Source organism: Enoplosus armatus, chromosome 19 (assembly GCF_043641665.1).
Source record: "Enoplosus armatus isolate fEnoArm2 chromosome 19, fEnoArm2.hap1, whole genome shotgun sequence".
In the NCBI taxonomy this organism is placed as follows: Eukaryota; Metazoa; Chordata; class Actinopteri; order Centrarchiformes; family Enoplosidae; genus Enoplosus; species Enoplosus armatus.
The window spans coordinates 16,116,659-16,139,549 of record NC_092198.1 but is presented as its reverse complement, the minus strand read 5'-3'; the positions used below and the strand labels follow the sequence as shown (position 1 = coordinate 16,139,549).

The 22,891-nt window shown below is 43.1% G+C and overlaps 1 protein-coding gene across 1 annotated transcript in view; it reads left to right on the top strand.

The window, feature by feature from the left end:
- fut8b (fucosyltransferase 8b (alpha (1,6) fucosyltransferase)) overlaps positions 1 to 19,394 on the top strand; it is a 34,873-nt gene extending 15,479 nt beyond the window's left edge. Inside the window, exons 4-9 of the mRNA XM_070926069.1 lie at positions 297 to 411; positions 4,614 to 4,851; positions 10,206 to 10,452; positions 17,369 to 17,545; positions 17,767 to 17,917; positions 18,915 to 19,394. Coding sequence (XP_070782170.1) covers positions 297 to 411; positions 4,614 to 4,851; positions 10,206 to 10,452; positions 17,369 to 17,545; positions 17,767 to 17,917; positions 18,915 to 19,253 — 1,267 coding nt within the window. The 3' untranslated portion in view covers positions 19,254 to 19,394. The remainder of the gene's footprint in view (positions 1 to 296; positions 412 to 4,613; positions 4,852 to 10,205; positions 10,453 to 17,368; positions 17,546 to 17,766; positions 17,918 to 18,914) is intronic.
- Positions 19,395 to 22,891: the final 3,497 nt, after the last annotated feature.

Genomic DNA, 22,891 nt, shown 5'->3' with positions numbered 1-22,891 from the left:
ATTAAGTACCAACCTCTCAGGGATGTGGTTTTGCTGTTTGAATATGAACCTAGGCTGCCTGTTCTTCTATTTAGCAGTTTGGGCAACGTTCACAGATTTGATGAGGAGTGGTTATCATTAGCACAACACTGATGCCAAAGAAAAAGTGTTGGTGAGGTACTGCTCTTTGTCTGCAGTTACTGGAGAATATGCTGCTCTTAAACACAAAAAAAAAAGGGCCCAACAGAGTTTGTAGCTATCTCTGTTTAGCTCGTTATTTAAATACTAACAGCTCTGAAACATGTATGTTGCTGCAGGTCCATCATGACAGACTTGTACTACCTCAGCCAGGCGGACGGAGTGGGCGAGTGGAGAGTGAAGGAAGCTAAAGACCTGTCGGACCTGGTCCAGAACAGAATCACCTACCTACAGGTATCTACAGACACACCTGCTGCTTAGCCAACTGGCCTCGTACTCCCTCTCTCACTCATGCACACGCACACGGAGTCATATACACACCCGCATGTAGACACAAATACCTGGTAAGCATTTAAGCGTATGTTTTCCTCGCATATACAAACGGGCATATGCGTTTTTGAGGACATCTTTCACACTTGCTTGTCTCATTTGCACCATCCATAACTGTCGGCATCAGTTTCTACGAGGAGCAGGTGAGGGGTGTGATAGCAGACTGTTTCAGCAGTCAGATCTGACAAGCAGGATTCTTGTTGCTTGTCAGCGGTTTAGTGACACGCACACGCATGCGCCAAAACACATAGACACACATGCAGACTTGCAAAATGACAGATTGGCTGACACGCATATGCAGAAATGCAAAAACATCTACGCAGTACACAAACAGACACAAACACACACACATTGTACGCAGGCTTAGATAGATGTACATATGCTTACAGCTCCACACACACAACCTCAGACCCATGACACATCCACTCAACCCCAGCCTCCCCGCTCCGCTTCCCCAGCTCTGGTGCTGCCGGGTTCTCGGGTGGGGCGGTGCGCAGCGGCACCGGGCCCCTGCAGCATTAATGAGCCGGTGTGTTTGATGAAGAGGACCCAGTCAGTCTGGCTGGGCGGAGACAGCACCACTAACAGCTGCTGTCACCACCGCTGAGGGATCACACCGCTCCACCAGCTGCCATCACTAATTCATCACACACACACACACACACACACACACACACACAGTCGTGCACAGATGGATTCACCCACACCTATGCAAGCAGTTGGCGCACACACACACACATATGCACACACGCTCAGCCACAAGATTGATGCACTCGTACGCAAAGAGATGCCCTGTGTGTGTGTGTGTGTCTCTTGCTATCTCTCTCACACACACTCACACATCTATATGTACACACACAGACAGACTCCTCCCTCCTATCCCGCTGTCTCTGCCACCCGCACCAGCCTTTCCCTTCATTCCTGGTTTAACTAACTCCATCTCTGCGTCTGCTCCATCTGTCCACTCACAACATTCAGTGAACATGGCTGGCTTCTTCAGATGGATTTTTTGTTGGACATGCTTTTCATCTATTTTTGCACTATGAGCCTTTTTATATAGCGGCATTAATTTGTAATGAGCAAGTTCATGCTTTTGATCTTTTTGCACTACATTTGCCAGAGATCACTTGTCACTCAACGGGTGTTTGCAGTACCTTAACGTTATAATCCTTAAAGCAGTTATAATCAGTTTTTGATTATATTAACATTAGAACACATAACTGTGTGTATGTGAAAGAGGTTGCTCATAGTCATGAGCACATAGAGAATTAACACCTGACTCTGCAGTTCCCGTCAGCTCTATGGAGCTTAATAGCATCTTTCAGCTCATTGTTCTCATCAGCTAATTTTTGGTAGCAGCAGGCAGCTGTTTTCTGTGAAAAAGCTTTAAAAACGTACTCTACCTGCAAAGCACCAAACGGCAAATAGACAAAGTTAGCGACTTTAGCAGCATTTAGCAGTCCTCAGATGTTGGCGGAAAGAGAATGAATATTGGATTGGCATTTGTCAGGTGGACACCAACACGGCTCCACATTACTACTAATGTTGATCCATGTGTGCTGGATGTGTCAATAGGCAACTGTTTCTGACACAGTAACAGTGAACTTTTGATCAAACTTTAGTCTCCTGCACTAATTGAAATCCGTGTGTTGCACTGACTTGCATCCTTTTCTGTAAATGGTTTGCGTATAGGTACACAATTTGAATCCAGGGGCGGGAAAGGCAAACTCCGCAAGCAACAATGAAATCTGCATTTACAGAATGCAAAACTTTAAATGGCTATTGCTGAGAAACATTGTCAGTATTAAATAGTACAAATAATGGGGTTTGATATGATAATAACCTTGATGTAATGATAAACTTTATGAGAATGAGTAACGTCTTCTTACTTGTTATGATTATGATATTTGAGTTTTCTCTAGGTGGATGTTAGAGTTTAAGCTAACTACCCAGTCCTTCTAAATACCGCACTGTTGCTTGTTCAAGTGTAAAATGTGCTACAACCTCTTTAAAAGTGTCCCAAAGGGAAATGCAAAAACTGGAATGAGCTTGATATAGTGTAAATGTTGGTAACAGAGAATAACAAGACGTTTACCTGTACAAAATGTCTTACTTTAGACTTCTTCAAGTGTGCTCAGCTTCCTTTCATCTTCCACCACGGTTTTTGAATGTGGGCATCACAGTGCATAATTACCTGAGCTTGACATACTATTTCTCATATCCAGTTGTTCCCTACACAAACAATATCACTGCGGTCTCTCTGAACTGAATCACTCTGCAACTGCTTCTATGTTTCACACTCAAAAAGCACACAATTTAAACAGGCACTTAACCTACAGTACAGAGCGGTACTCAGAGGCTGCCTTTGTGCGCGCATCTGCCGTCATTATCCTTGAACCGAGTCTCTCAGCGCTTCAGAGTCATTCCAGCCTCATCATTAGGATCCACTGGTGGCCTCCACGCCACATGGCTCATGCCACACATAGACCTCGTGCAGACTTTGTTGCAGTTCCTTAGATTATTAGTACAGTAAGTTAGCTCGCACATGTGGGGCAAGTAGTGAGTCTGAAGGCAGCCTGTAACTCGGAGGAAATACCTGTGTGGCTTGTTGTGTCAGCTCGATGGCTGCTCTACTCTGTTCATGTTATTGAACAGCAGTGGTAGTAATCAGTTTTCAGCACCAAAAGGAGCCCCTCCTCTCCGCTCTTCTCTCCTTTCGTTTTTTTCCTCTGCTTGCCCCTCCTCTCCTCTTTCTCATTTCATCTCCACTCGTTTTTTGTTTTTTTTATCCTCTCATCTCCTTCCCTCCACGCTTCCCTCTCCTTTCCTCCTCCTCCTCCTCCTCCCTGTCTTCCTCTTCTGCTAGTTCGTGATAGGCAGCGTTAGCCGTTGGGTGCCGTGCAGCCTGATTACTGTGAACCATCCACAGCTGCAGCAGCCTAATGAGGAAAACACTCCCATCAGCCGGTAATTGCTGTTTAGGAAGCTAGTTGGCACGAGCGTCTCAGAGTCGCTCAGACCGGCTGCCGGGCGAATCACAACCCGCCCGGCGACTCATCGTCAACACAGCATGTGTCACTCTGTCGGTTTTCTTTTTTTTCTTATTTACGCAGAAAAGAGAAATCCTTCGTTCTCCCCCCTGCACCTCTCATTTGGTATTCTTCCCTTCAGACTTTGTATGATATTGAAGCTAATTTATGAGATGGGGGGGCTGGATAAGGAGAAGAGGCGAGAATATCAAAGAGAAAGGGGTATGAGGAAGGAGAGAGAGTGCAAAGGGAAAAAATAATGGCATAGGGAAAAGGACAAGATCGGGCAGTGAAACGTGAAGAAAAAGAGCAACAAAAGAAGACATTAAGGAGGAAGAGATATAAAAGGATAAGGCTGGTGATATTCTATATTTTTCTTATTGTCAACAAATCCCAGGAAAAGACCCAATGAGTTACTCCATCTCACAATTCTTTTATTGGCACTCAGCCCCATCCCATTGGTTTTTACTGAAGACTCAATTCTTAAAAAGCTGTTCACAAATATATATTTTATTTAATAAAAAAAGGCTCTGTAATATCCTAAAATAGCTGGGCACTGTAAGTTACTCAAACAGTAACAGAGTAAATTTGCTGGGGACTATATTCAGCCACATATTAACATGCGAGAGTGAATATTTACAGTACCAACACATTGTTAAACTGTAGTTCTACATGTTCGTAGTATTGAAGCAACATGTCACCCATGGCAACAGTGTGGCTATATCAGGCTTTGGCTGCTAAAATATGAAAATATAGAATATTACCAGTTTTGTCCTTTTAACAATAAGAAGGAAAGAGGTGGGAAAAGTTAGTAAAAGAGGAATTTGCAAGGTTATCACGCAGAGAGAAGAAGAAAAAAAGGAAACTGGCAGGTAAAGAGAGAAAGACAAAGCGAGAAATAGAGGTAATAGGTGTAAAATTAGAGTGAAGTGGAGTATGAGACAGACAGGCAAAGGGAACAAAGAAAACAATATCAGCCATGTGTTATTACAAGTCAGGGAGCAGAGCTTTGAGAGATACAAGATGAAGGTCAAGCAATAAAAGATGTTGAAACATTCCTTCCTCTCCTCCTCCTAGAACCCCCCAGACTGCAGTAAGGCGAGAAAGCTGGTGTGTAACATCAATAAGGGCTGTGGTTATGGCTGCCAGCTCCACCATGTCGTCTACTGCTTCATGATCGCTTATGGCACCCAGCGCACGCTCATCCTGGAGTCTCACAACTGGCGCTACGCCCCCGGCGGCTGGGAGACCGTCTTCCTGCCCGTCAGTAACACCTGCACCGACCGCTCGGGGGCCACCACTGGGCACTGGTCAGGTAGGTACACACACACACACACACACGTCAGCACCATCGTGAGCTACACACAGTCGTAGCCTCAGTGCTTCCTGCGACGATCGTGATTGGGTGCTTAATAATCAAATTACCCACGCTTTTTATTTTGACTATCCCAGCTAAAAAATAGGGTCTGCCAGACCCCCTTCTTTTGTGCTGCTACAGCGAAAACAAAGTGTGAATTCCCTGGCTAAGCAGGACTGTGCAATTTCTGTTAAAGCACTTTGGCAGCCAACGTAGCAGCAGCAGGTTATTGTTCAGAGGTTTCGTTGCCAAGAAATCCTGTGACTTGATTTCAGTAAACAGCCAGCTCCTCTGACCTACAGTAAGTTTCAACTTGTAGTGTCTGACAGAGACAGAGATTGTTGGGAATCGTTTTAGCAGTGGTGTTGGCCATAATTCATTAACTCCGGCTCCTTGCCTGTACATTTCTTGTTACAGTGAGAATACCTTTCAGAAACAAGTCTTAGCTGAGGAAGAAGACTTTGTGTGTTCGTTTGCGGCCCCAGATTGTTGCATAGACTGACTGAAAAGTATTTTCACATTGAAAGCTTGTCCCGGGCGATGTAAACATTTCTTCCAACAATCCACTTTGACATCAATATTTAATCTAGTGTTGAATGTGAAAATCCTGCTTTTCTTCACGCATGTAAGTGAAAATCTACTTGAACTGACAACCCAGAGCATGAGGTCCACTGCTCTACTCTTGAAGCAAGCGCTGTGTATGAATAGATCATATATATCTACTATTCAGCATTAAATGTCTACTTTATTATTCATTTATTTCCAGTGGAGACCTCAAAGGAGCGTACGCACACATCTATGTGGGGTTTTGGCCTGTAATTAGCCTTCAAACTGAACTTCCTGGTTCATCTTCTCACTGGTACCTGTAGCAACCCCCCTGCACCAACACAGCCTTGTGGTGTTTGCCACAGGCCTATTGTTGGTCTAAACACAGCCTTAATGATTTGTTTAGATCAACCTTGGAACAGAGGACCAGGTTTGGGAGGCGATTTTGCAGATGATTGTCTGCACCCGTGGGGCCTGGCATGGCTGTAGGCTCTTTTTCGTCTTATTCAGGTGTGTTGTTATTCTGCTCCAGTCGTGGGCTGCCCATAATGAACACCATGTTCAAGCATCATCATCATCATATGTATACCTGGTACCAGAATACCTTAGACCAAAGATCGATGTGCTTGTTTGGAGGAAATGGATCTCCCTACTAATGCAAAGCTAGCAAATGCATTTATGAATGAGACTGCGTAGAGGCATGAATTGTAATTGTGAGTTCAATATGATTAATGGAGAGTCCTACAGTACGAGTGTGCTTGCCTCTGCTAAGTTGATAAAACCAAAGCATTTGTAAACGGAGATCAGTGATGATTTTGAGGTTTCACTATGACACTGTGCCTCTCCCTCTCTATCATTTTGTTTCTCATTGCTTTATTCAGCGTTCTCATCGCTGCATCCTTTCAGCTCTTCATTTTTCTCCTATCGCTTCATTTGACTTGTGCTCTCCTGGGCTCTCCCTTCTTATCGCCTGCTCTCCCAGCGCCTTCCTTCTCTTATTCTCCTGCCTTTCATGTGTCCTTTTCCACTATCTAATGTCTGTCTCTGGTGTCTGTCTTATAAACAGCCTCCTATAGACCCATATTTGCCATCTAGCCGCTCGCAGCCAACAGCCAACCCTCTGCAAACGCCACTCCCCAACCCAGGCCTTTTAGCATTCTGAATTGTTGTTCTTGTAAAGTTTTGCAGTTTGCACAGGCAGCATTTTCTGTTGACCAAGCCAGCTAACTAGCTAGGCATAGCTAATGTAAGCCTGTTGGGTACTCGGCTATGCCTGTGGTCATGCCTGTTTTGTTAACAGTGCAGGCAATAACATTCCTTGGGGAACTGGACCACAAAGGATGCTAAAGCCTTGGATTAATAACTAGATATACATTGAATATCTCATTAATTAAGTGGAATGTTCACCCAGGCCAGTACAATTACAGCGTTTGACTGTAGTGAATACTGATCTCATTGGGGGTGTTGTGTTATACTGGCCTTTTGTTTTATTGTTAACCACAATTTGTTACCATGCAAATAACTTGAGATGATAAAGGGATTGCATAGTGCCTGGATGGCAGGGAGCTCCCCTTCAGGACACTAATTGTGTTACTCCTGATCCCTTATCATCCTGTCTCTGCTGTATCATTTTGTGCTAAATGCCACCAATGCTTTGCGGTCACCTTCACATAGAAATGTGTCTACTGCTTTGGGTGTTCTATACAGAGAAATTCTTTATGTTGTTTGCCTAACATTGTCGGGAAATTGACTTTGTTGGTATTTTATATAGCAGCCCTACCAGATTCCACCTTTCCTCATTTATCTTTACATGGTTAGCCCACTTTCTGTTAAGTGTTTCCCCCAGGATGTGAGACATTTATAGACAAAGAGAGAGGATGCACTGTGTGTGGGTCTGTGACAGGGTGTTTCTGTCAGGAAAACGTATAGCTTGGGGGGAAAATCAAAGATAGTGATAAAGTCATTATGGGACTTGTGGATTTTCTTCCCGCAAATGGGAAAAACAAAACATTAAGAGAAAATCCACATTAAAATAGTCATGACAGGGTAGCCCTTTATGATTTGTTTTGTGTCAGAAAAAGTGTCTGAAAAAGAAAATAAAATAATTGACAGAAGAAAACAAATACATGTGTACAACAAATATACAGTGGCCTATATACTTTTTTCGATACTTTACATATGTACATGTATACTTTTTTGATAACCTCCAGCCAAAGCCAAGCCAAAGTTCTTAAATGCTGTACATTGTCATCTAAACACAACAACTTTGCCTGATTAAAACACTGGTTTTAGTGAGGAACTATGACTACAGACATGAACAGACATTCTATGCCAGTTTTTAGTACTTGACTTGATTCTCAGCGCAACAGACACATTTCTGTCAGTACCAAAAAGAAAGTAAGAGTTTCAATACGCTGGCCCGCTGTCTATTTAGCCCCCTGGTGCATGTTGCTGTTTTACTACAACTTTTATGTTCAATGGACAGCATGAGAGAGCTTAGCACCATCTCACAGGCCTGGTGTAACAGACTAAATTCTGAACACACAAAGGGGAAACCAGTCTTCTTGTGGAACAATGGTTCGTTGATCAAAGAGCTAATTTGCCAAAGAGAGTGTATTCCTTTGAGGTGCTCCGTAGAGATATTACTGCCTTATGAGTGAGTCTGAGAGTAGCAGGAGAAACATAATGTTCTCTGCCATGTAAAGACTGGAACAAGAGTTCTCCAAGTTCATAAACTTGATCTCAAATGTATTATGAATGGAGAGGCTCTGTATTTTGTGTCTGGATGGTGTCACTCACGCTTCTCCAGTTTCATAGCTATGTTATTCTTATGAAATATTGAATAGGCTTAAAATACAGTGTAGGAATCCCGTGTCAGTGCAGACCTATGTGCTTTAAGTCATGATGCATGCAGGAAATATATGCAAAGGCTTTGGAGTTGGGACGAAATTTAGAGGAGCTTTGTGATCTAATTAAGTAGCTGTGGGAGGAAGACATACTGCATATCTGTACGTTTGTGCCAAGAAGAGCAGGCCTCAAAATATGCCCATTCCCCCTTATGTGAATCATGCCAATGCTGTTATATAAGCAAAGACAGGCCTGGGAATATTTTTTCTGTTCAATATTTAATGCTTCTACCAATTTATATTCAGTTCATGCTCGGGCATACACACACACACACACACACACACACACACAAATTGAAGCCTCTGTTTCTGTCCTTGTTTTTAACATGTTTTTTATGTACCCTTTCTGTGAAAGGCCATTTTTAATGAGTCATTATGCCATTTATTTGGAAGTGTGTTGTGGATGTGTTTGCAGCTGTATTAGGGCTTGTCTGTGTCGGTTAGAGAAGCCACTTTAGTCTGACAGAACACGGGCCTCAAACTTGTTTTTTTTTACTAAATCGGGGGTTTACGCGCACACACACACACACACACACACGGACAAAAAAAACTCAACTCGGGTTTTAAGACTGAAAGAGAGTGAAGGTTTTGTCTGCCAGGCATATCCCTTCTGGTGAGATGAGATTAGCCGGGGCTTTGTGTGTGTGTGTGTGTGTGTGTGTGTGTCTGTGTCTGTGTCTGTGTCTGTGTCTGTGTCTGTGTGAGTGTGAGTGTGAGTGTGTGTGTGTGTGTGTGCGCACATTTCTTTTTCTTGTTGTTTTATTTGGATCCCCATTAGTTGTTGTCACTGTTGGATCACCTTTTTTCCAAATGTTCACAAGACTCTGTGTAGGAGCACGTCCATGTGTGTGTATTTCCATGTACATTTATGTGGGCGTGTACTTGCATGTTTGCATGCATGTGTGTGTATGGTTCTTACCTTTGTTCACACATGCAGGTGTGCATCATGCACATGTATGTGTCTTTGTGTATGGACAGTTGGCCTTGATGTGTATGGAGGTCTGACCATGGGGGCTTTCTGCCGCCCAGAGAGGTGACCTTCGTAATCAGCCCTGCTAAACCCTCTGCCCAGGGCTTCTGCCAAGCAAGACCCAGCCTGTAGGGGCCAATGCCAGACCACCAGCCCCCCCCAAACCTTCCAATCCAGGTCCTTGCATGAGCCCCTGGCCCTACACAGCCTTGATAGAAAGGAGCTTACCTTGGCCTTTAAACAAGGACAGGCAAAGAGCAGCTGTCAGTTACAAAAGCTGGACTCACAGGGGTTGGGGGATTTGGATTCATGTGGGAAGCACGAATGAATGTAATAGGGCTGAGGAATAATGCTCAAATAGCTCACTGCATCAGAGTAACATAATGTATAGTAGTTATTTCAGTAAAAAAGACACTGAAAGGCTCAATAAACCCACAGGTGTTAGTTGGTCCTGTCAGTTATTTGACAGAAAGCTTTGCTGACAAATTGCTGAAGTCTCCAGACTCCATATACTTAAAAAAGAAGAAGAGAATAAAAGGTGTTTTATTCTTTTTTGTTTTGACATCAAAATCAAGGATATGTTACTCAAACTGGCCTTCCTAGATCATATTTCATGTCTCACCAGTACCTGAGCGGATATAGCTATTGAATGGAAATGTTAGCATTTGTTGCTTTCCTCTGTGTCAGGCCTCTGGGAAACTGTGACGAGCATTTCTAACCAGTTGACATCTGATAGACTAAACAATTGTTGAGTAGACAGAAATAATGTTTGCATTAACAATAATAAACATAGTCATAGCCCTAAACCTGAGCTGTGATATCACAAATGTTGGATAAGTGTTGAATCTTGAGTGTCTTATACTCAGTATGCTCCTCTTTGGCCCATGCAGGAGAGGCCCATGATAAGGACGTCCAAGTTGTGGAGTTGCCTATAGTGGACAGTCTCCACCCTCGGCCCCCCTACCTGCCCCTGGCTATCCCCGAGGACTTGGCCCCGCGCCTGCATCGTCTGCACGGCGACCCCTCCGTCTGGTGGGTGTCCCAGTTTGTCAAGTACCTGGTGCGACCACAGGCGTGGCTGGAGAAGGAGATCCAGCAGACCACCGCCAAGCTGGGCTTCAAACACCCCATCATCGGGTAAGGACCCTCTGAGTGTGTGTGTGTGTGGCTTTATCTTCTTTTTCTGTGGTTATAAACACTTCAGTAATAATTACTTTGTTTCTATAGCATATCTCTACAATTACGTTTAAGAAGTGCTTCACAATCAAAGCAAACAGAAGGAATAGGCAGAAGAAAACAAAGACATAGCCGTAAGGGCTGTGGTGGAATACAAACGCTGCTTTGGGTGAGGTTAATACGAGGTTAATACAATAGTATTAAAAGTAACTTAATTTGTTGGTGGTGTTTTGTTTGGTTAATTTTCTACCTTTATTTATCCATGGAAGGCTTTTGCTTTTTCATTACTTCACTGCTTTACACTCATGCAGCTCATATTCATGCAAATTAACTTGTTTAAAGAAATTCAAAAACCACTGTGTACTCATCACTCAGTTTTTCCTAATGGCGTTGGTGTGATATGTCTGATTCTGCCTTGTTTTATGTGTTAATGTCCCCAAGTTTTTTTAGTCCCTAGTCCAACCCCAGTTATTTGATACTAAGGATCTGCTGATACCAAATCCTTATCTGGTGTTGTTGTTAAAGCGGTTAAACAGCTGAATACTGAATAAATAGCTGACTTTTACATTTTAAAATCAGTAAAACCGAACCAGTAATGACTGCATTAAAAAAAAATAGCCTGGCGGCGTTTCCTTTATCTTCAATAGTCTTTGTTAATTAAAGGATAAGGCTTTCTATATTCTATATTTTTCTTTGTCTACTGTCAACAAATCCCATGAAAAGACCAAAAACAACAATGAATATATCCTTCTAACAATTATTGGCTGTGTGGCCAAAGCCTGATATACTGTAGCTTATTCCTCTGTGCCATAGAGCTCCGTTGTTGTCCAAAAACTATTAAAAACATAAATGAGCCACACTGTTGCACTGGATGACATGTTCCTTCATTACAAAGAATATGCACCATAGTTTATTTTGAGCTGACCCCACATGCACCACGCTGGTGTCATAAACACTCAGTAGTGTTAATCCTCCACTGAAAACAGTCTCAAGTAATGTTCTATGTACTCCTATTCTCAAAAACGACAGTGCCCAGCTGTTCTGGGAAATTACTATATATATATATATTTGAGACCTGTTTTTAAAGATTGACATTTTCAGTTGGAAAGAACAGGCTTGGGGCTGAGTGCCACAGACAGGAGAGAGAGAGGTCGATAAGTGTTGAGAGACAATTACAGTACAGCCATGTTAGCAGCTCTGTGAGGTTGTACAAAGCAGAGCTTTGAGCTAAATTCAGCAACGATAATGCTAACATGCTGATGTTTAGCAGGTATGATGTTTACCGTGTTCTTAGTTTAGCGTGTTAGCATGCAAAATGTGCTAATTAGCACTAAACACAACGTACAGCTGAAGTTTTTCCATTTGTTTTGCAGGCATTTGGTCATAAACCAAAGTATTATCGTACTAGTGTAGTATCCATCCAATAATTGTTGTGACATGTCTCCCAAAACCACAAATGTCCATCTGCTGGTGGCACTAGGTGAAAAGTCGGTTCAGTTTGGACCAAAGTGTCGGGCCGACTGAGCGACTACCATTGTCATCCCCAGAGCCATGCCACTGGCGTGTCTAGAAATATAGAACAATACCATCCTTATCTTTTAACAGTCCACATGGAAGTGCGCCTCCGCACTGCAGACAGGATGGTCTCCGCGTATGATACTACACAATGCACCTCAGTGTCCTCATGTCTGAGTACACCACCTTGATATTACGTTTTATGAAACTTGGCATAAATGGTGAATATATAGGAGATGACACCAAGCGTTCCAAATGTGCCATTATAAGGTCTGATTTCAGCCTTTGATATTGTCTCGGCTTTGATTGTGACTACTCAGCATCGTGCTGTCTCCAGAGATTCTGCTCTCACAGTTTGAAAGTGACTTGGGACTTCTTATGGTCCAGTACAGCATAATTGGAAAGTATTCATCAGTGTGATGTGCTCGGTTCCCATGAGGACCACCCCTTGTGGGAATGTATGCAGTCACAATACTGTAAGCTACTTTTTGATAGCAGCTTCTAAGAAATGGGTTGGACACGTTTAGCTGTTTATTTACTCGTATATTTGTTTCTGTATCGCTGTCAGGCGCTCAGTCAACGAACATTCATGTGCTGTCTGCCAGTCTCTCTTGACTCATAAATAATTCCACCCAGTCTTTGAGCAGCATTTCAAACCTGGATCAAATAGGACTTTGCAAATAATTTTCCTCAGTTCTTTTTAACCTACTTGGTCTAGCAGATGGGAGGGTTTTTTACCATATTAGGACAATGCACACGACGACTGGTAAGCTGTCAGTCATGGGAAAGTATGTGAGATGACTTTCAGGTACTTTGCTGAGATAGTCTAAAGTTTCTGCATCGTCCCCCGAGGCCGACTCCGCCCGCCTGGTAAAGGAAGTAGTTTAAAACAAACGCTAAGAGTTATATTCTAATAGTTTCTGAAGTCAGCCTGGTTTAGTTCTGTCATCCCCTTCACATCTCTGGCATCCATATGTTCATAGTCTCTGTGCCAGCCTCTCGCCCTTCATGACTCCTCTTTTTCTCACCTTCTTCTTAACATTTTGCTGCAAGCAATCCTCACCGTTCTTCCTCATTTTCCTTGTCCTGCTCTGCTTAGTTCTCACTCCCTCTTGTTACACTCTCTCTCTCTCTCTGTCTTTTCTCAGATGCTCTTCTCTTTGGTTTTTACCTCTCAGACTTTCATCACCCCTGCAGCTCTCGACTCTTTCTCCAAGCCCTCTTTGACTCTCCTCCCCCCTTCTTTCTCGTTTTTTTTTTTTTTTTTTTTTCTGTGACTCTTCCCAACTTTTTCAATCTCCCCGTCCTCTCACATCTTCTCATTTGTGATCGTTGCTTCTTCTTCATTTGTTCATCCTGCTTCAAGATTTTTCAAATTTTTATATTTCACACTCACCTCTCCATCACGTTCCCCGGGCGCATATCTCTACCCACAGTTCTCTTGCTCTCATAGTTTTACACGCATCTCTATCACTGTTCTTTGTGTCCCCCCCCCCTCCATACATATATATACCACTCTTTTCTCCCGCCATATCACTGGGGAAAGGGTTATTGAAAATGAAGTGCTGGGTAGAACAAAGTTTTTATCCCTCTTTTTCCCTTCCCTCCTCAGCCCTTGATACATCCACTCCACTCTGCACTGATGTTGTAACAAAGTGCCTGTGTGCTTCTATCAGCACTGTGGGGGAAGATGATATGTGTGTGTATGGAAAAGTGGGGGGCTGGGGGGTGAATGTGAGATGTAAAAGTGGGGTTGAAAGAGTTCCATAGTGTCAGTGCAAGAGAAAGGCGAGAGGGCGGCAGCAGTGGGACATCCTGGGTTTGACGGAGAGAGAACCAAGAGGGGTAGAAAGGCAGCGTGTCCCCAGAGCACCCAACAACCGCCAGCCAACCCCCTACGCCTCAGTCACCACCACCACTCTCCCTGCTGCTCCCTCAGGACGGGAGCTGCAGGAAGGCTGGAAGCCACCGACTAAAAGCAGCTATGAGCACAGCTCCATCCTGCCACCATTTAATGCTTCCTAATGGTAGTAAGGATGGAGAGAGAGTAGGGTTACTGCTTCTACTGCAGATAGCAGAGCAGCATTATCGCCATGGCAATGTGGTTACCAAGAGGTGGATTTACTGTATATATCTTTTATAATATCTTGTGTCAGGTCTATTCTATATTAATGAGGCTTCCAATTTATATGTATTTTTTGAATCACAGAATCTCCAGGTAAAAATACCTTTTTATAGTCAGTAATGCAAAAATATATAATAATAATAATACACAAATATGGTTATTTTAAAAATGTACAATTTGCAGTGGAAACACTGTTGTTCAGGCATTTCCTTTTTTCCTCACTTGGAGCACCTCTGGTGCATAATCAGCAACTAATTTGCATTTTCACTATTTTTTTTTAACTCACCTTCAATTAATGTCATAAGAGTTTCTGAGCTGTTGTGCATTGCAAGAGACCGTAATTTATAATAAACTACAAACCTACACTAGTTGACATTTTCTTGCATCTAAGTACAGATGAAAGATTGGTTTAAACCAATTACTTTACAAAGAATCCCGGTACCTTTTGATCAAAATCAGTAAATGACGAGTGTTATTCATGAAGTGTTATCTTAGTAATACATAGACATCATACAGTGCGTTTTTAGAGCTTTGTGGTGAAAACAGCTGCCTGCTGTGTGTGGAAATCAGATGAATGAGAACAACTTCGACATGTTTTGACGTCTAAGTACATGTTGCATAAGCTATGATTCTACAGCAAGTATAGATGTGATATGATATGAGCCGTTTTCTAAAGATTTAAATGCAAGTTGCAGCTACGGTTTGAAGGCTAAGTAGCCCATAGTAGCTGTATTCTTCTTCATAGGCAACTGATGGGCATCCAGAGTGCTGAGGTCATTGTCAAAATGTATGCGGTCTATATGTTATTGTCACAATCTGCCAGAATCAGCACTTGCTGTGTCTAGTGTGGGTGTGTTTGATGTCTTTAATGTATGTTTTTACGCCCACCATGAGGATTGCCCTGCATTGCCAGGACAGTATGAATAGACAGAAATGAATTGAATTATTGTGGCAGTAGTGTGGGAGAGAGCAGAGGGAGGGGGGAGATAGCTAAGAGCTAAGCAATGCCTCAGTGCGGCCTCTGCTGCTCTGACGGAGACAGAAAAGGGCAAGACAGAGAAAAGGTTCACAGGAACAAAAAAAACAGTAGACATGAAAGAAGCGGGGGAGCAGGAGAGAGAGGGACCCTGACAAAGGATGGAAAAGCCTGGAGTCAAGACCTCTGTCTGATCAGAGAGACAGAGACCGAATGAAAGACTCCGACACCCCTGCCTCCCACTTGTTCGCACTCCATTCTTTGGGTTTCATTTGCCACGTAAATAAAGGGCGAGCATCCCCAATAGTCACTGATTGTTCACTGGCAAGTGGTAGAAATTAGGTACAGCCTGTTTATTCTCTTTCTCTGAACCTTCTCTTTTACTTTTTCTACCTCTTACCGTTTCTACCTTCTCACAGAAGAGTTAGATGAGGCCTTGAGGTGAGAAAAGCAGTTTGAAACCCGGAGCAACTGAGAAATCCTGAATGGGGGAAGACTAATATTCCTTAGTGTCTTTAAAAAGGCTCCTGACCCGGGGTGTACCAGTGGAGCTGCTCCTCGGTCAGCAGTAGACAGCTGGTTGTACTGGGCAGCTCCCAGATGGAACTAGGTGAATGTGAACTCAATTTTCCCTCAACAAGTAAAGGTTGAAAAATACATTTATTCCTCTTAGATTATGTAATTTCATTTGCTCCTCAAGGCCAGAAGTCACAATGCAGATGTGGCTGGGTAATATTGTAATTGACTAGTTCTGGATGAAAAATTGTGTTTCAGCGTCAGTTTGAGAGATGCGTCTGTGTCAGGAGAGGAAATCTCTCCGTTCCTGCCCATCCTTTGTTCTGTTTACACGCTGTGCTCTTTTTCTCATATGTCCAGCCGGTGACAGCACTCTGTCTTTGTCCTTGCTTACTGGAAGCAATGACAAGGACACAGTTGTGCTGGTTATTTTTCTTTCTGTCCATCTTTCTGCCTCACTCCATTCCTTAAACTTCCTCTCTCTGTCACTGTTTGACTTTTCTTTTTCCTTTTTTCCTTTGTCCCTTGCCCATTGCATTTTGTTTTGTTTGCATTATACCAACAATAGAGAGATTCCCCAAGTATGCCGTTCAAGTTGAAGTGCCATTTTTTTTGGCTGATTTTACTTTGGCACAAAAACAATTACTGTTGAACAAGTATTTTAAAATGTTACAACACGTGAAAACACGTCAACGAAAAAACAGACTGGTTTTTCAGAAGTAAGGTCCTCAGCGTTGTTATTGATTTACCAGCAGTCAGGGATATTCTTTCACCTCGTTTTCCTTTAATTATGATTCATTTGTAGATCATCCGTTATATAACACAATGCTTTAGGACAGCCTACAAAAGCCTACAGTCTTCTTGTTATGTACTTGACAATAGAACAATGTGAACATTTGCAAATCCTGTGTGTGTCTGAGAAAAAGTTTTCTATTTTGTCAAAGCGCTCTTTCCTGAATGTGTCTAAACACAGACATTTGTTTTGAGGAAGCAGGCAAGATGCCATTTTTTACGTGATATCTCACTTTGTAATTCTGCATGGCTCAGCATTAAAGCAGCTTATACTTAAAAGTGGCTCTAAAGCTGTTTTGCTTTACAGCACAAAACAAACATTGCTTCATGGTGTAAAACAGGAAGTTCTTGCAGCCCAAAATGGAAGATACTTGATGGAACAAGTGCAAGGCCTCTCTCCATCATAATGGACAAATGTTAAAGGGAAATTATCCTTAATTTTGTGAATGCTAGCACTAACAATACCCCTGATGTGAGACAGAAACTAATTTACGGGAACTTTACCAAGGCATCAATATGAGGATAATGTTTTTCGGGAACCTAATTGGCAACATATTGTCAAAAGGTTTGGCAGCTCAGCTCGCCAGCTGCCACAGACTTCTTAAAGTTTGATAAATAGCAGTAGGTCTTGCATGTCATGAATTTTTATTTCCTTGAAATTGTGCTTAACTTTGTAAGACCCATTGTTCTCCCACCGTCCAAACACACCAACGAAGTGCACAGCTGCATTATATTTCATACGTAATTGTGAAGACATGAGGGCCGCCACCGTAACTGTTTTAGTACTCCCTACTAGCTTAGAGTGCAGATGTCTAAAACTCAACACCACCTTCATCAAAGGTTACATGAAACCAAACAAAAAAGCAGTGAAATAGAATGAAAAGCTTCTCATTCACAGTAAAATACAATGCCAGTCTGTAACCCTGTTCATGTCCCTGTGTGTCTTTCTGTAGAGTCCATGTGAGGAGGACGGATAAAGTGGGGACGGAGGCGGCCTTCCACCCCATAGAGGAGTACATGCTGCATGTGGAGGAGCAGTTCCAACATCTGGCCAGACGTGTCCACGTCGACAAGAAACGAGTTTACCTGGCCACCGACGATCCCTCCCTGCTGCAGGAAGCCAAGACCAAGTCAGTGTCCAAAGGAGTGTGTGTGTGTGTGTGTGTGTGTGTGTGTGTGTGTGTGTGTGTGTGTGTGTGTGTGTGTGTGTGTGTGTGTTAATGGCCATTCTGAGTCTGTCCGATGGGTATATGAGAGTATGTTTTTATCCATATGTTTCATAAGTATCTAACCATATTCATTTGACCTTCTCTTGTCTTGTGACTTACTCTGGCCTTATTGTCCCTTCCAGGTATCCAGACTATGAGTTTATCAGCGATAACTCCATCTCGTGGTCAGCAGGCCTTCACAACCGCTACACCGAGAACTCGCTGAGGGGAGTCATCCTGGACATCCACTTCCTGTCTCAGACTGACTTCCTGGTCTGCACCTTCTCCTCACAGGTCAGCACACTCTCCTCAGTCCACATGTAGAGACGGCATGAAATGCTATTTTGATGTGTTTTCGTATGAAAACGAAGGGTGGGATGGATTTAATGTTGAGATGAAAGCAGTCCAAACTTGCATGGAGAGCTGACTGGAATTTTGATGTGCACTCGCTAGCAGACAAGGAAGCATGGCGGTGGAATAAAATGAATCATGTTTGGATATATAGTAAAAGTGCAGTTATTTTGTTGTTAAATAGAATTACATTGGAAAGTCATGATTCCCATAAGACTTCCACAACATGATACTGAATACACATAAATTACAGTTCTAATAAATGATTTGAAGAAAAAAAAAAAGCTCATAACACAAGGTCCACTTACCAGAAATGTTCTGGAGCTTTCATCGTCGTGGCCTTCATCAGCGTTTGCTTAGTTGTCATGGAGATGGTTCAGTTGTTAGGCTTTAGAAAAAATCTAAATCAGGTCAAACTGATAAAAGCTGTTCGAGCTGTCGGAAAGACAATGGTCACTTGATGTTTCCAGTTTGTCACAAGGCAAACCAGAACCATTTTGATAATCACAATCATGTGATTGTCAACAACCTCATTGTCCCATTTTCACTCACATGTTTCAAAGCATAGAAACAATTAGCCCATCTATTACGGCTTTGACATTACAATGGTATTTGTCATCCAGTGTTCTGATTATCTATAACACGGAGTGGACGGGCTTCCTGCCAACCCTAAAAATAATGTGTGAGCCACATAATTCCTATTCACACTCTGGGCTTATTAGTCCACTTCAAGGAACTGAGTGGAATGAGTAGCTTAGCGCATTTTATCCCTCTTTTACGAGTACTGAAATTAACTGTATATGTCTTACTGCCAGAAGTCCTTTTGTACCTCTACCAGCGTGCTCTCTTGCCTCTACAGCTTTGTTATAAAGACGAGTACATTTATGTACATTTATAGATCTAAGTATGAAACTAATCCCTGGTTCTGTTCCTGTCTCAGGTCTGCCGTGTGGCCTATGAGATTATGCAGATGCTGCACCCAGACGCCTCCTCCTTCTTCTACTCCCTGGATGACATCTACTATTTTGGAGGTCAAAACGCCCACAACCAGATCGCCATCTACCCCCACCAGCCACGCAACAGCGAGGACATTCCCCTGGAGCCCGGCGACGTGATCGGCGTGGCCGGCAACCACTGGGATGGATACTCCAAAGGCATCAACCGCAAACTGGGCCGCACTGGCCTCTACCCTTCCTACAAGGTCAAAGAGAAAATCGAGACGGTGAAGTACCCGACGTACCCCGAGGCAGACAAACTGCTCAACTCTCAAAAGAAGTAAAAGAAGAAATGAAAAAAATAAAAGAAGAGACGGAGTGAGGAGAAACACGCAGACTCCGATTCCAGGGAAGGAGGCTGCTTTTGTATAGAAGAGAGAGGCGTACTCAGTGCGCTAAGCTGAGAAGAAAAGAAAAAGCCTGTACCCAGGGGTGATAGGAATGAGAATGCACTCTGTGTGTTTATGTGAGAGCGTGTGTGTATGTACGTATGTGTGCGCGAATGTGTGTGTGTGTGTGTGCGCACTTGTGTAAATGCCTGTGCATATGTCAGGTCATGGAAGACTTGCACCCTACCACTACTCCCCCGCCCGATGCTCTGACGTTGGGCCTGTAGAGATGTAGACGTTGAACATTGATTTTAAATAAAGCAAGAAAACAATTAAAATCTACACAACTGACCGAGCTCGCTCTCCGGAGACAAGACTGGGACTACTGTAAGACTGGCACACCCCAGAGTTAGCTTCGAATCAATGACTGAAAAAAAAAAATGACAAACTGGAAAAAAAACGTATTTTGATTTTTATTTAATTATTTTCAGTGGTTTTGATTCTAATCTTTTTTCTTTTTCTCTCCTGTTTTTTTGTTTACTGAATGTACTGTATCCTCCTCTTGCCATGCTCACCGCTGCCCCCCCCCCGCTCCACTCACTGTGCTTCCTCCATCTCGTCTCTACATGTGCAATTAATTTTATAATACCATATTGTGCTTTTATCGAGTGTTTTAACGGTCTTAATTTTGTGTGTATGGGGCTTGTGCATTGTATACTGTACAGTGTGGGTGTGTGGATGGATGTGTGTAAGTGTGTGTGTGTGCTGTTTAAGTCTAAGGGGCCATGTCACGACTTGGTGCCTGGTTATTGGTGAGCAATGTGTGTTTTTATTTCCGGCTTTCCTCCCGACTGAATAGTGTTTGTGTGGCCAGCGGGAGACTGGCGGTGACAGTGGGGACTGTCCTCGGCCCCCAGCACTTGGAACAATGGTGAACTCCAGTCACTCCGCTGGTGACCTCTAGTGAACAATGGTAAGATTATGTGGAGTATGGTGAACTCATGGTGCACGCACACACACAGACACAGGAGCCGTCCCGAGGCTCACCAAAAAGAAGCACTCCACTGAGATAATGTCCTTTTTCGGCATCTCTGCTGTCTCTTCTGTCCATCTGTTTGTTTGTTTGTTTGTTTGTTTTTTTACTTTTAACATTGCTGTTTTAAAATAAATGAGGAAAAATATGCCTATGTTTAAAAATGATGATGCTATGTCATATCAAACTCATCCCCATCATTTTTTTTTATGTCATAACTTATGTTCTTGGGCATTGTCTTTGATAACCACAGATCGAATAAACTTGAGAAACCAACATGGCATTTTTTTTTTTTTCCTTTCGGTCTGATTCTGTTCACCATCTGCTCCTCTGTCTCTTAACGGGTGGCACCTGCTCGTTCAATCAGGCTGCACATGCTTCAACTACATTACACACATTCCCAAAGTGAAAATCAAGGCTTTTTTTTTATATTTGAAGGGTTCATTTCCTGAAGGGTATCCATCCATTTTTGAGGAGTTAAAGTCATTACCTTAAGTTCCTCTTTTGATATCTCCATAAAAAGGAGGACCCTGCTTCTAAAATTGATATAATTTTGGCATCCCAGGATTAGAGCTTCCTCCTACCCTCAAGAAGTACCAGTAGTTTGTTTTATAAATCATTCAGCAAGAGTGTGAATCTATATTCTAGTCATTTCAGAGCGAAATCTCTTCAATCTGTCTTTGATTTACATTTCAAACTGAAGAGCAAGATCAGTACCTTCAACAGAGACATTACAGTTCGTCATTTAAATATGCCTTGTGACAGCTACATGACATTTGTGCCCCAAATACCAAACATCCCTCCCCGCGGAGCCACAACGCAGGTACGTCATTAAAGCACCAGAAGACTTCCTGCTCATGTCTCGTGTCCTACTTCCTACTTCCTGCATGTCTAAATCGTTTATGATCTCATTCTCTGTGTCTTATTTATGGGCTGTCTTGTTACTTTCTTACTGAGGGGGCTCTGGGAGTTTCATTACAGATCCCTCTTTAATTTCAACGCTGATCTGCATGCTTCATTGGGCGCCCATAAGGAAAGCCGCAGCACTGGTGGTGGAGATGAGCTTTTTGGTGTGTGTGAGGGGGAGAGTAATAGTTTTATTGCACACACACACACACCCCCGCCTGAACAATCCGCAACCAATTTAGCCCACGTTGACAAAGCGTTCGCAATGCACATGCAGCGTATAGCAGTTCATTGAACATCTCTTTTCACTGGGAAAGAGTCCCTCGTGGGCTTTATAAACGCACGCGCTAACTGGAGGGCACTTTAATTAAAATACACTCGTTGCTGTCACAGTGGCCTGTAACAGTCGTTTAAGAGAGACGTTAGTTCAGTTAATTATTCTGTTAATTGGACCCCGCTCCTGATGGAGAGCATTCAGGTTTTTAGCAGGCGGGTTTCTTTCTCTGCATTTGTGTTGAGAGCACAGTGAGGCCATTTGCAGGCCTCCCACGTGAAGCTGTGTCTTGAAAGGGAAGCTCCCATTTGAGTGCCTCAAAAACGCATGTGTCAACAGGTTGGATTTTCCCACAACCTTACTTTGAAGGATAGTTCTTGTTTTTTCAAGTCTGTCATGGAGCAATACTCACACGGCCATAGGTACATTGCTTCCTCCTCTCCATACTGGTCATGAAGAGATCTTCCAAGGGGACTACAATGTAAGAGATGGGGGACAAAATCCACAGTCCTTGTGTTGTGCAAAATTCCTTCTTTTTGTTTCCTTGCTGAGCTGCAGAGGAGGGATAGTCACCCAAAGTGGGCTCTCTGAGGCTGTACTTAGGCACAGTGGGGTCTTGAGCTAAAGCTTCACCTAAAGTTAGCATGCTTACATTTGCTAATAAACATTAAACACAAAGTACAGCTGAGGCTGATGGGAATGTCATTAATTTAGCAGGTATTTGGCCATTTCACTCTGGACTAAGGTGGTGGACCGACTGACATTGCCGTACATAAAGCCAGCTTTTGTGCAGATCGATGACTTTGGATTTTGTGTCCCATCTCTTACACTGGAATCACCTTAGGAAGGAATCACTTCCCAGCCAGTATGGGAAGAGGAACAATTACGGTGACCAGTAGCTCTTTCAATGTACTGTACATATGGGCCTTGTGAGTGTTGTTTTCAGGCGAGCTTGAAAAATGTGAATCTGTCCTTTTAATGCTCCTAGAACATGGACCAAGATTTCAATGTGGCCGTGTAACTCTGATGGAATTTATATTACATAGAGATAAGTGGGTACGCCATCGCCTTGTGGATTTCTAATCTTGAAAAGGGCAGCTGAATTAATTCTGACTGACTCATGAAAAAGGGAGAGGAAATGGAAATGATTATTGTAGTCCAGGCTCGCTCCAATCAGAACTCTGTCGGCGCAGCAGTAACAAGAGAACTCTGCCCTACGGTACCTGGCCCACATCAAAGCTGAGGGGAGGAACTCCAACAAGAAACTGTCAGGCAAAGAAGATTGTAGGGTGTCAATCTTTCTCCTCTTCACCTTAAATCAACTCGGCAATCGGCAGTTTGGCAAAGAAGATAGTAGGGTGTCAATCTTTCTCCCCTTCA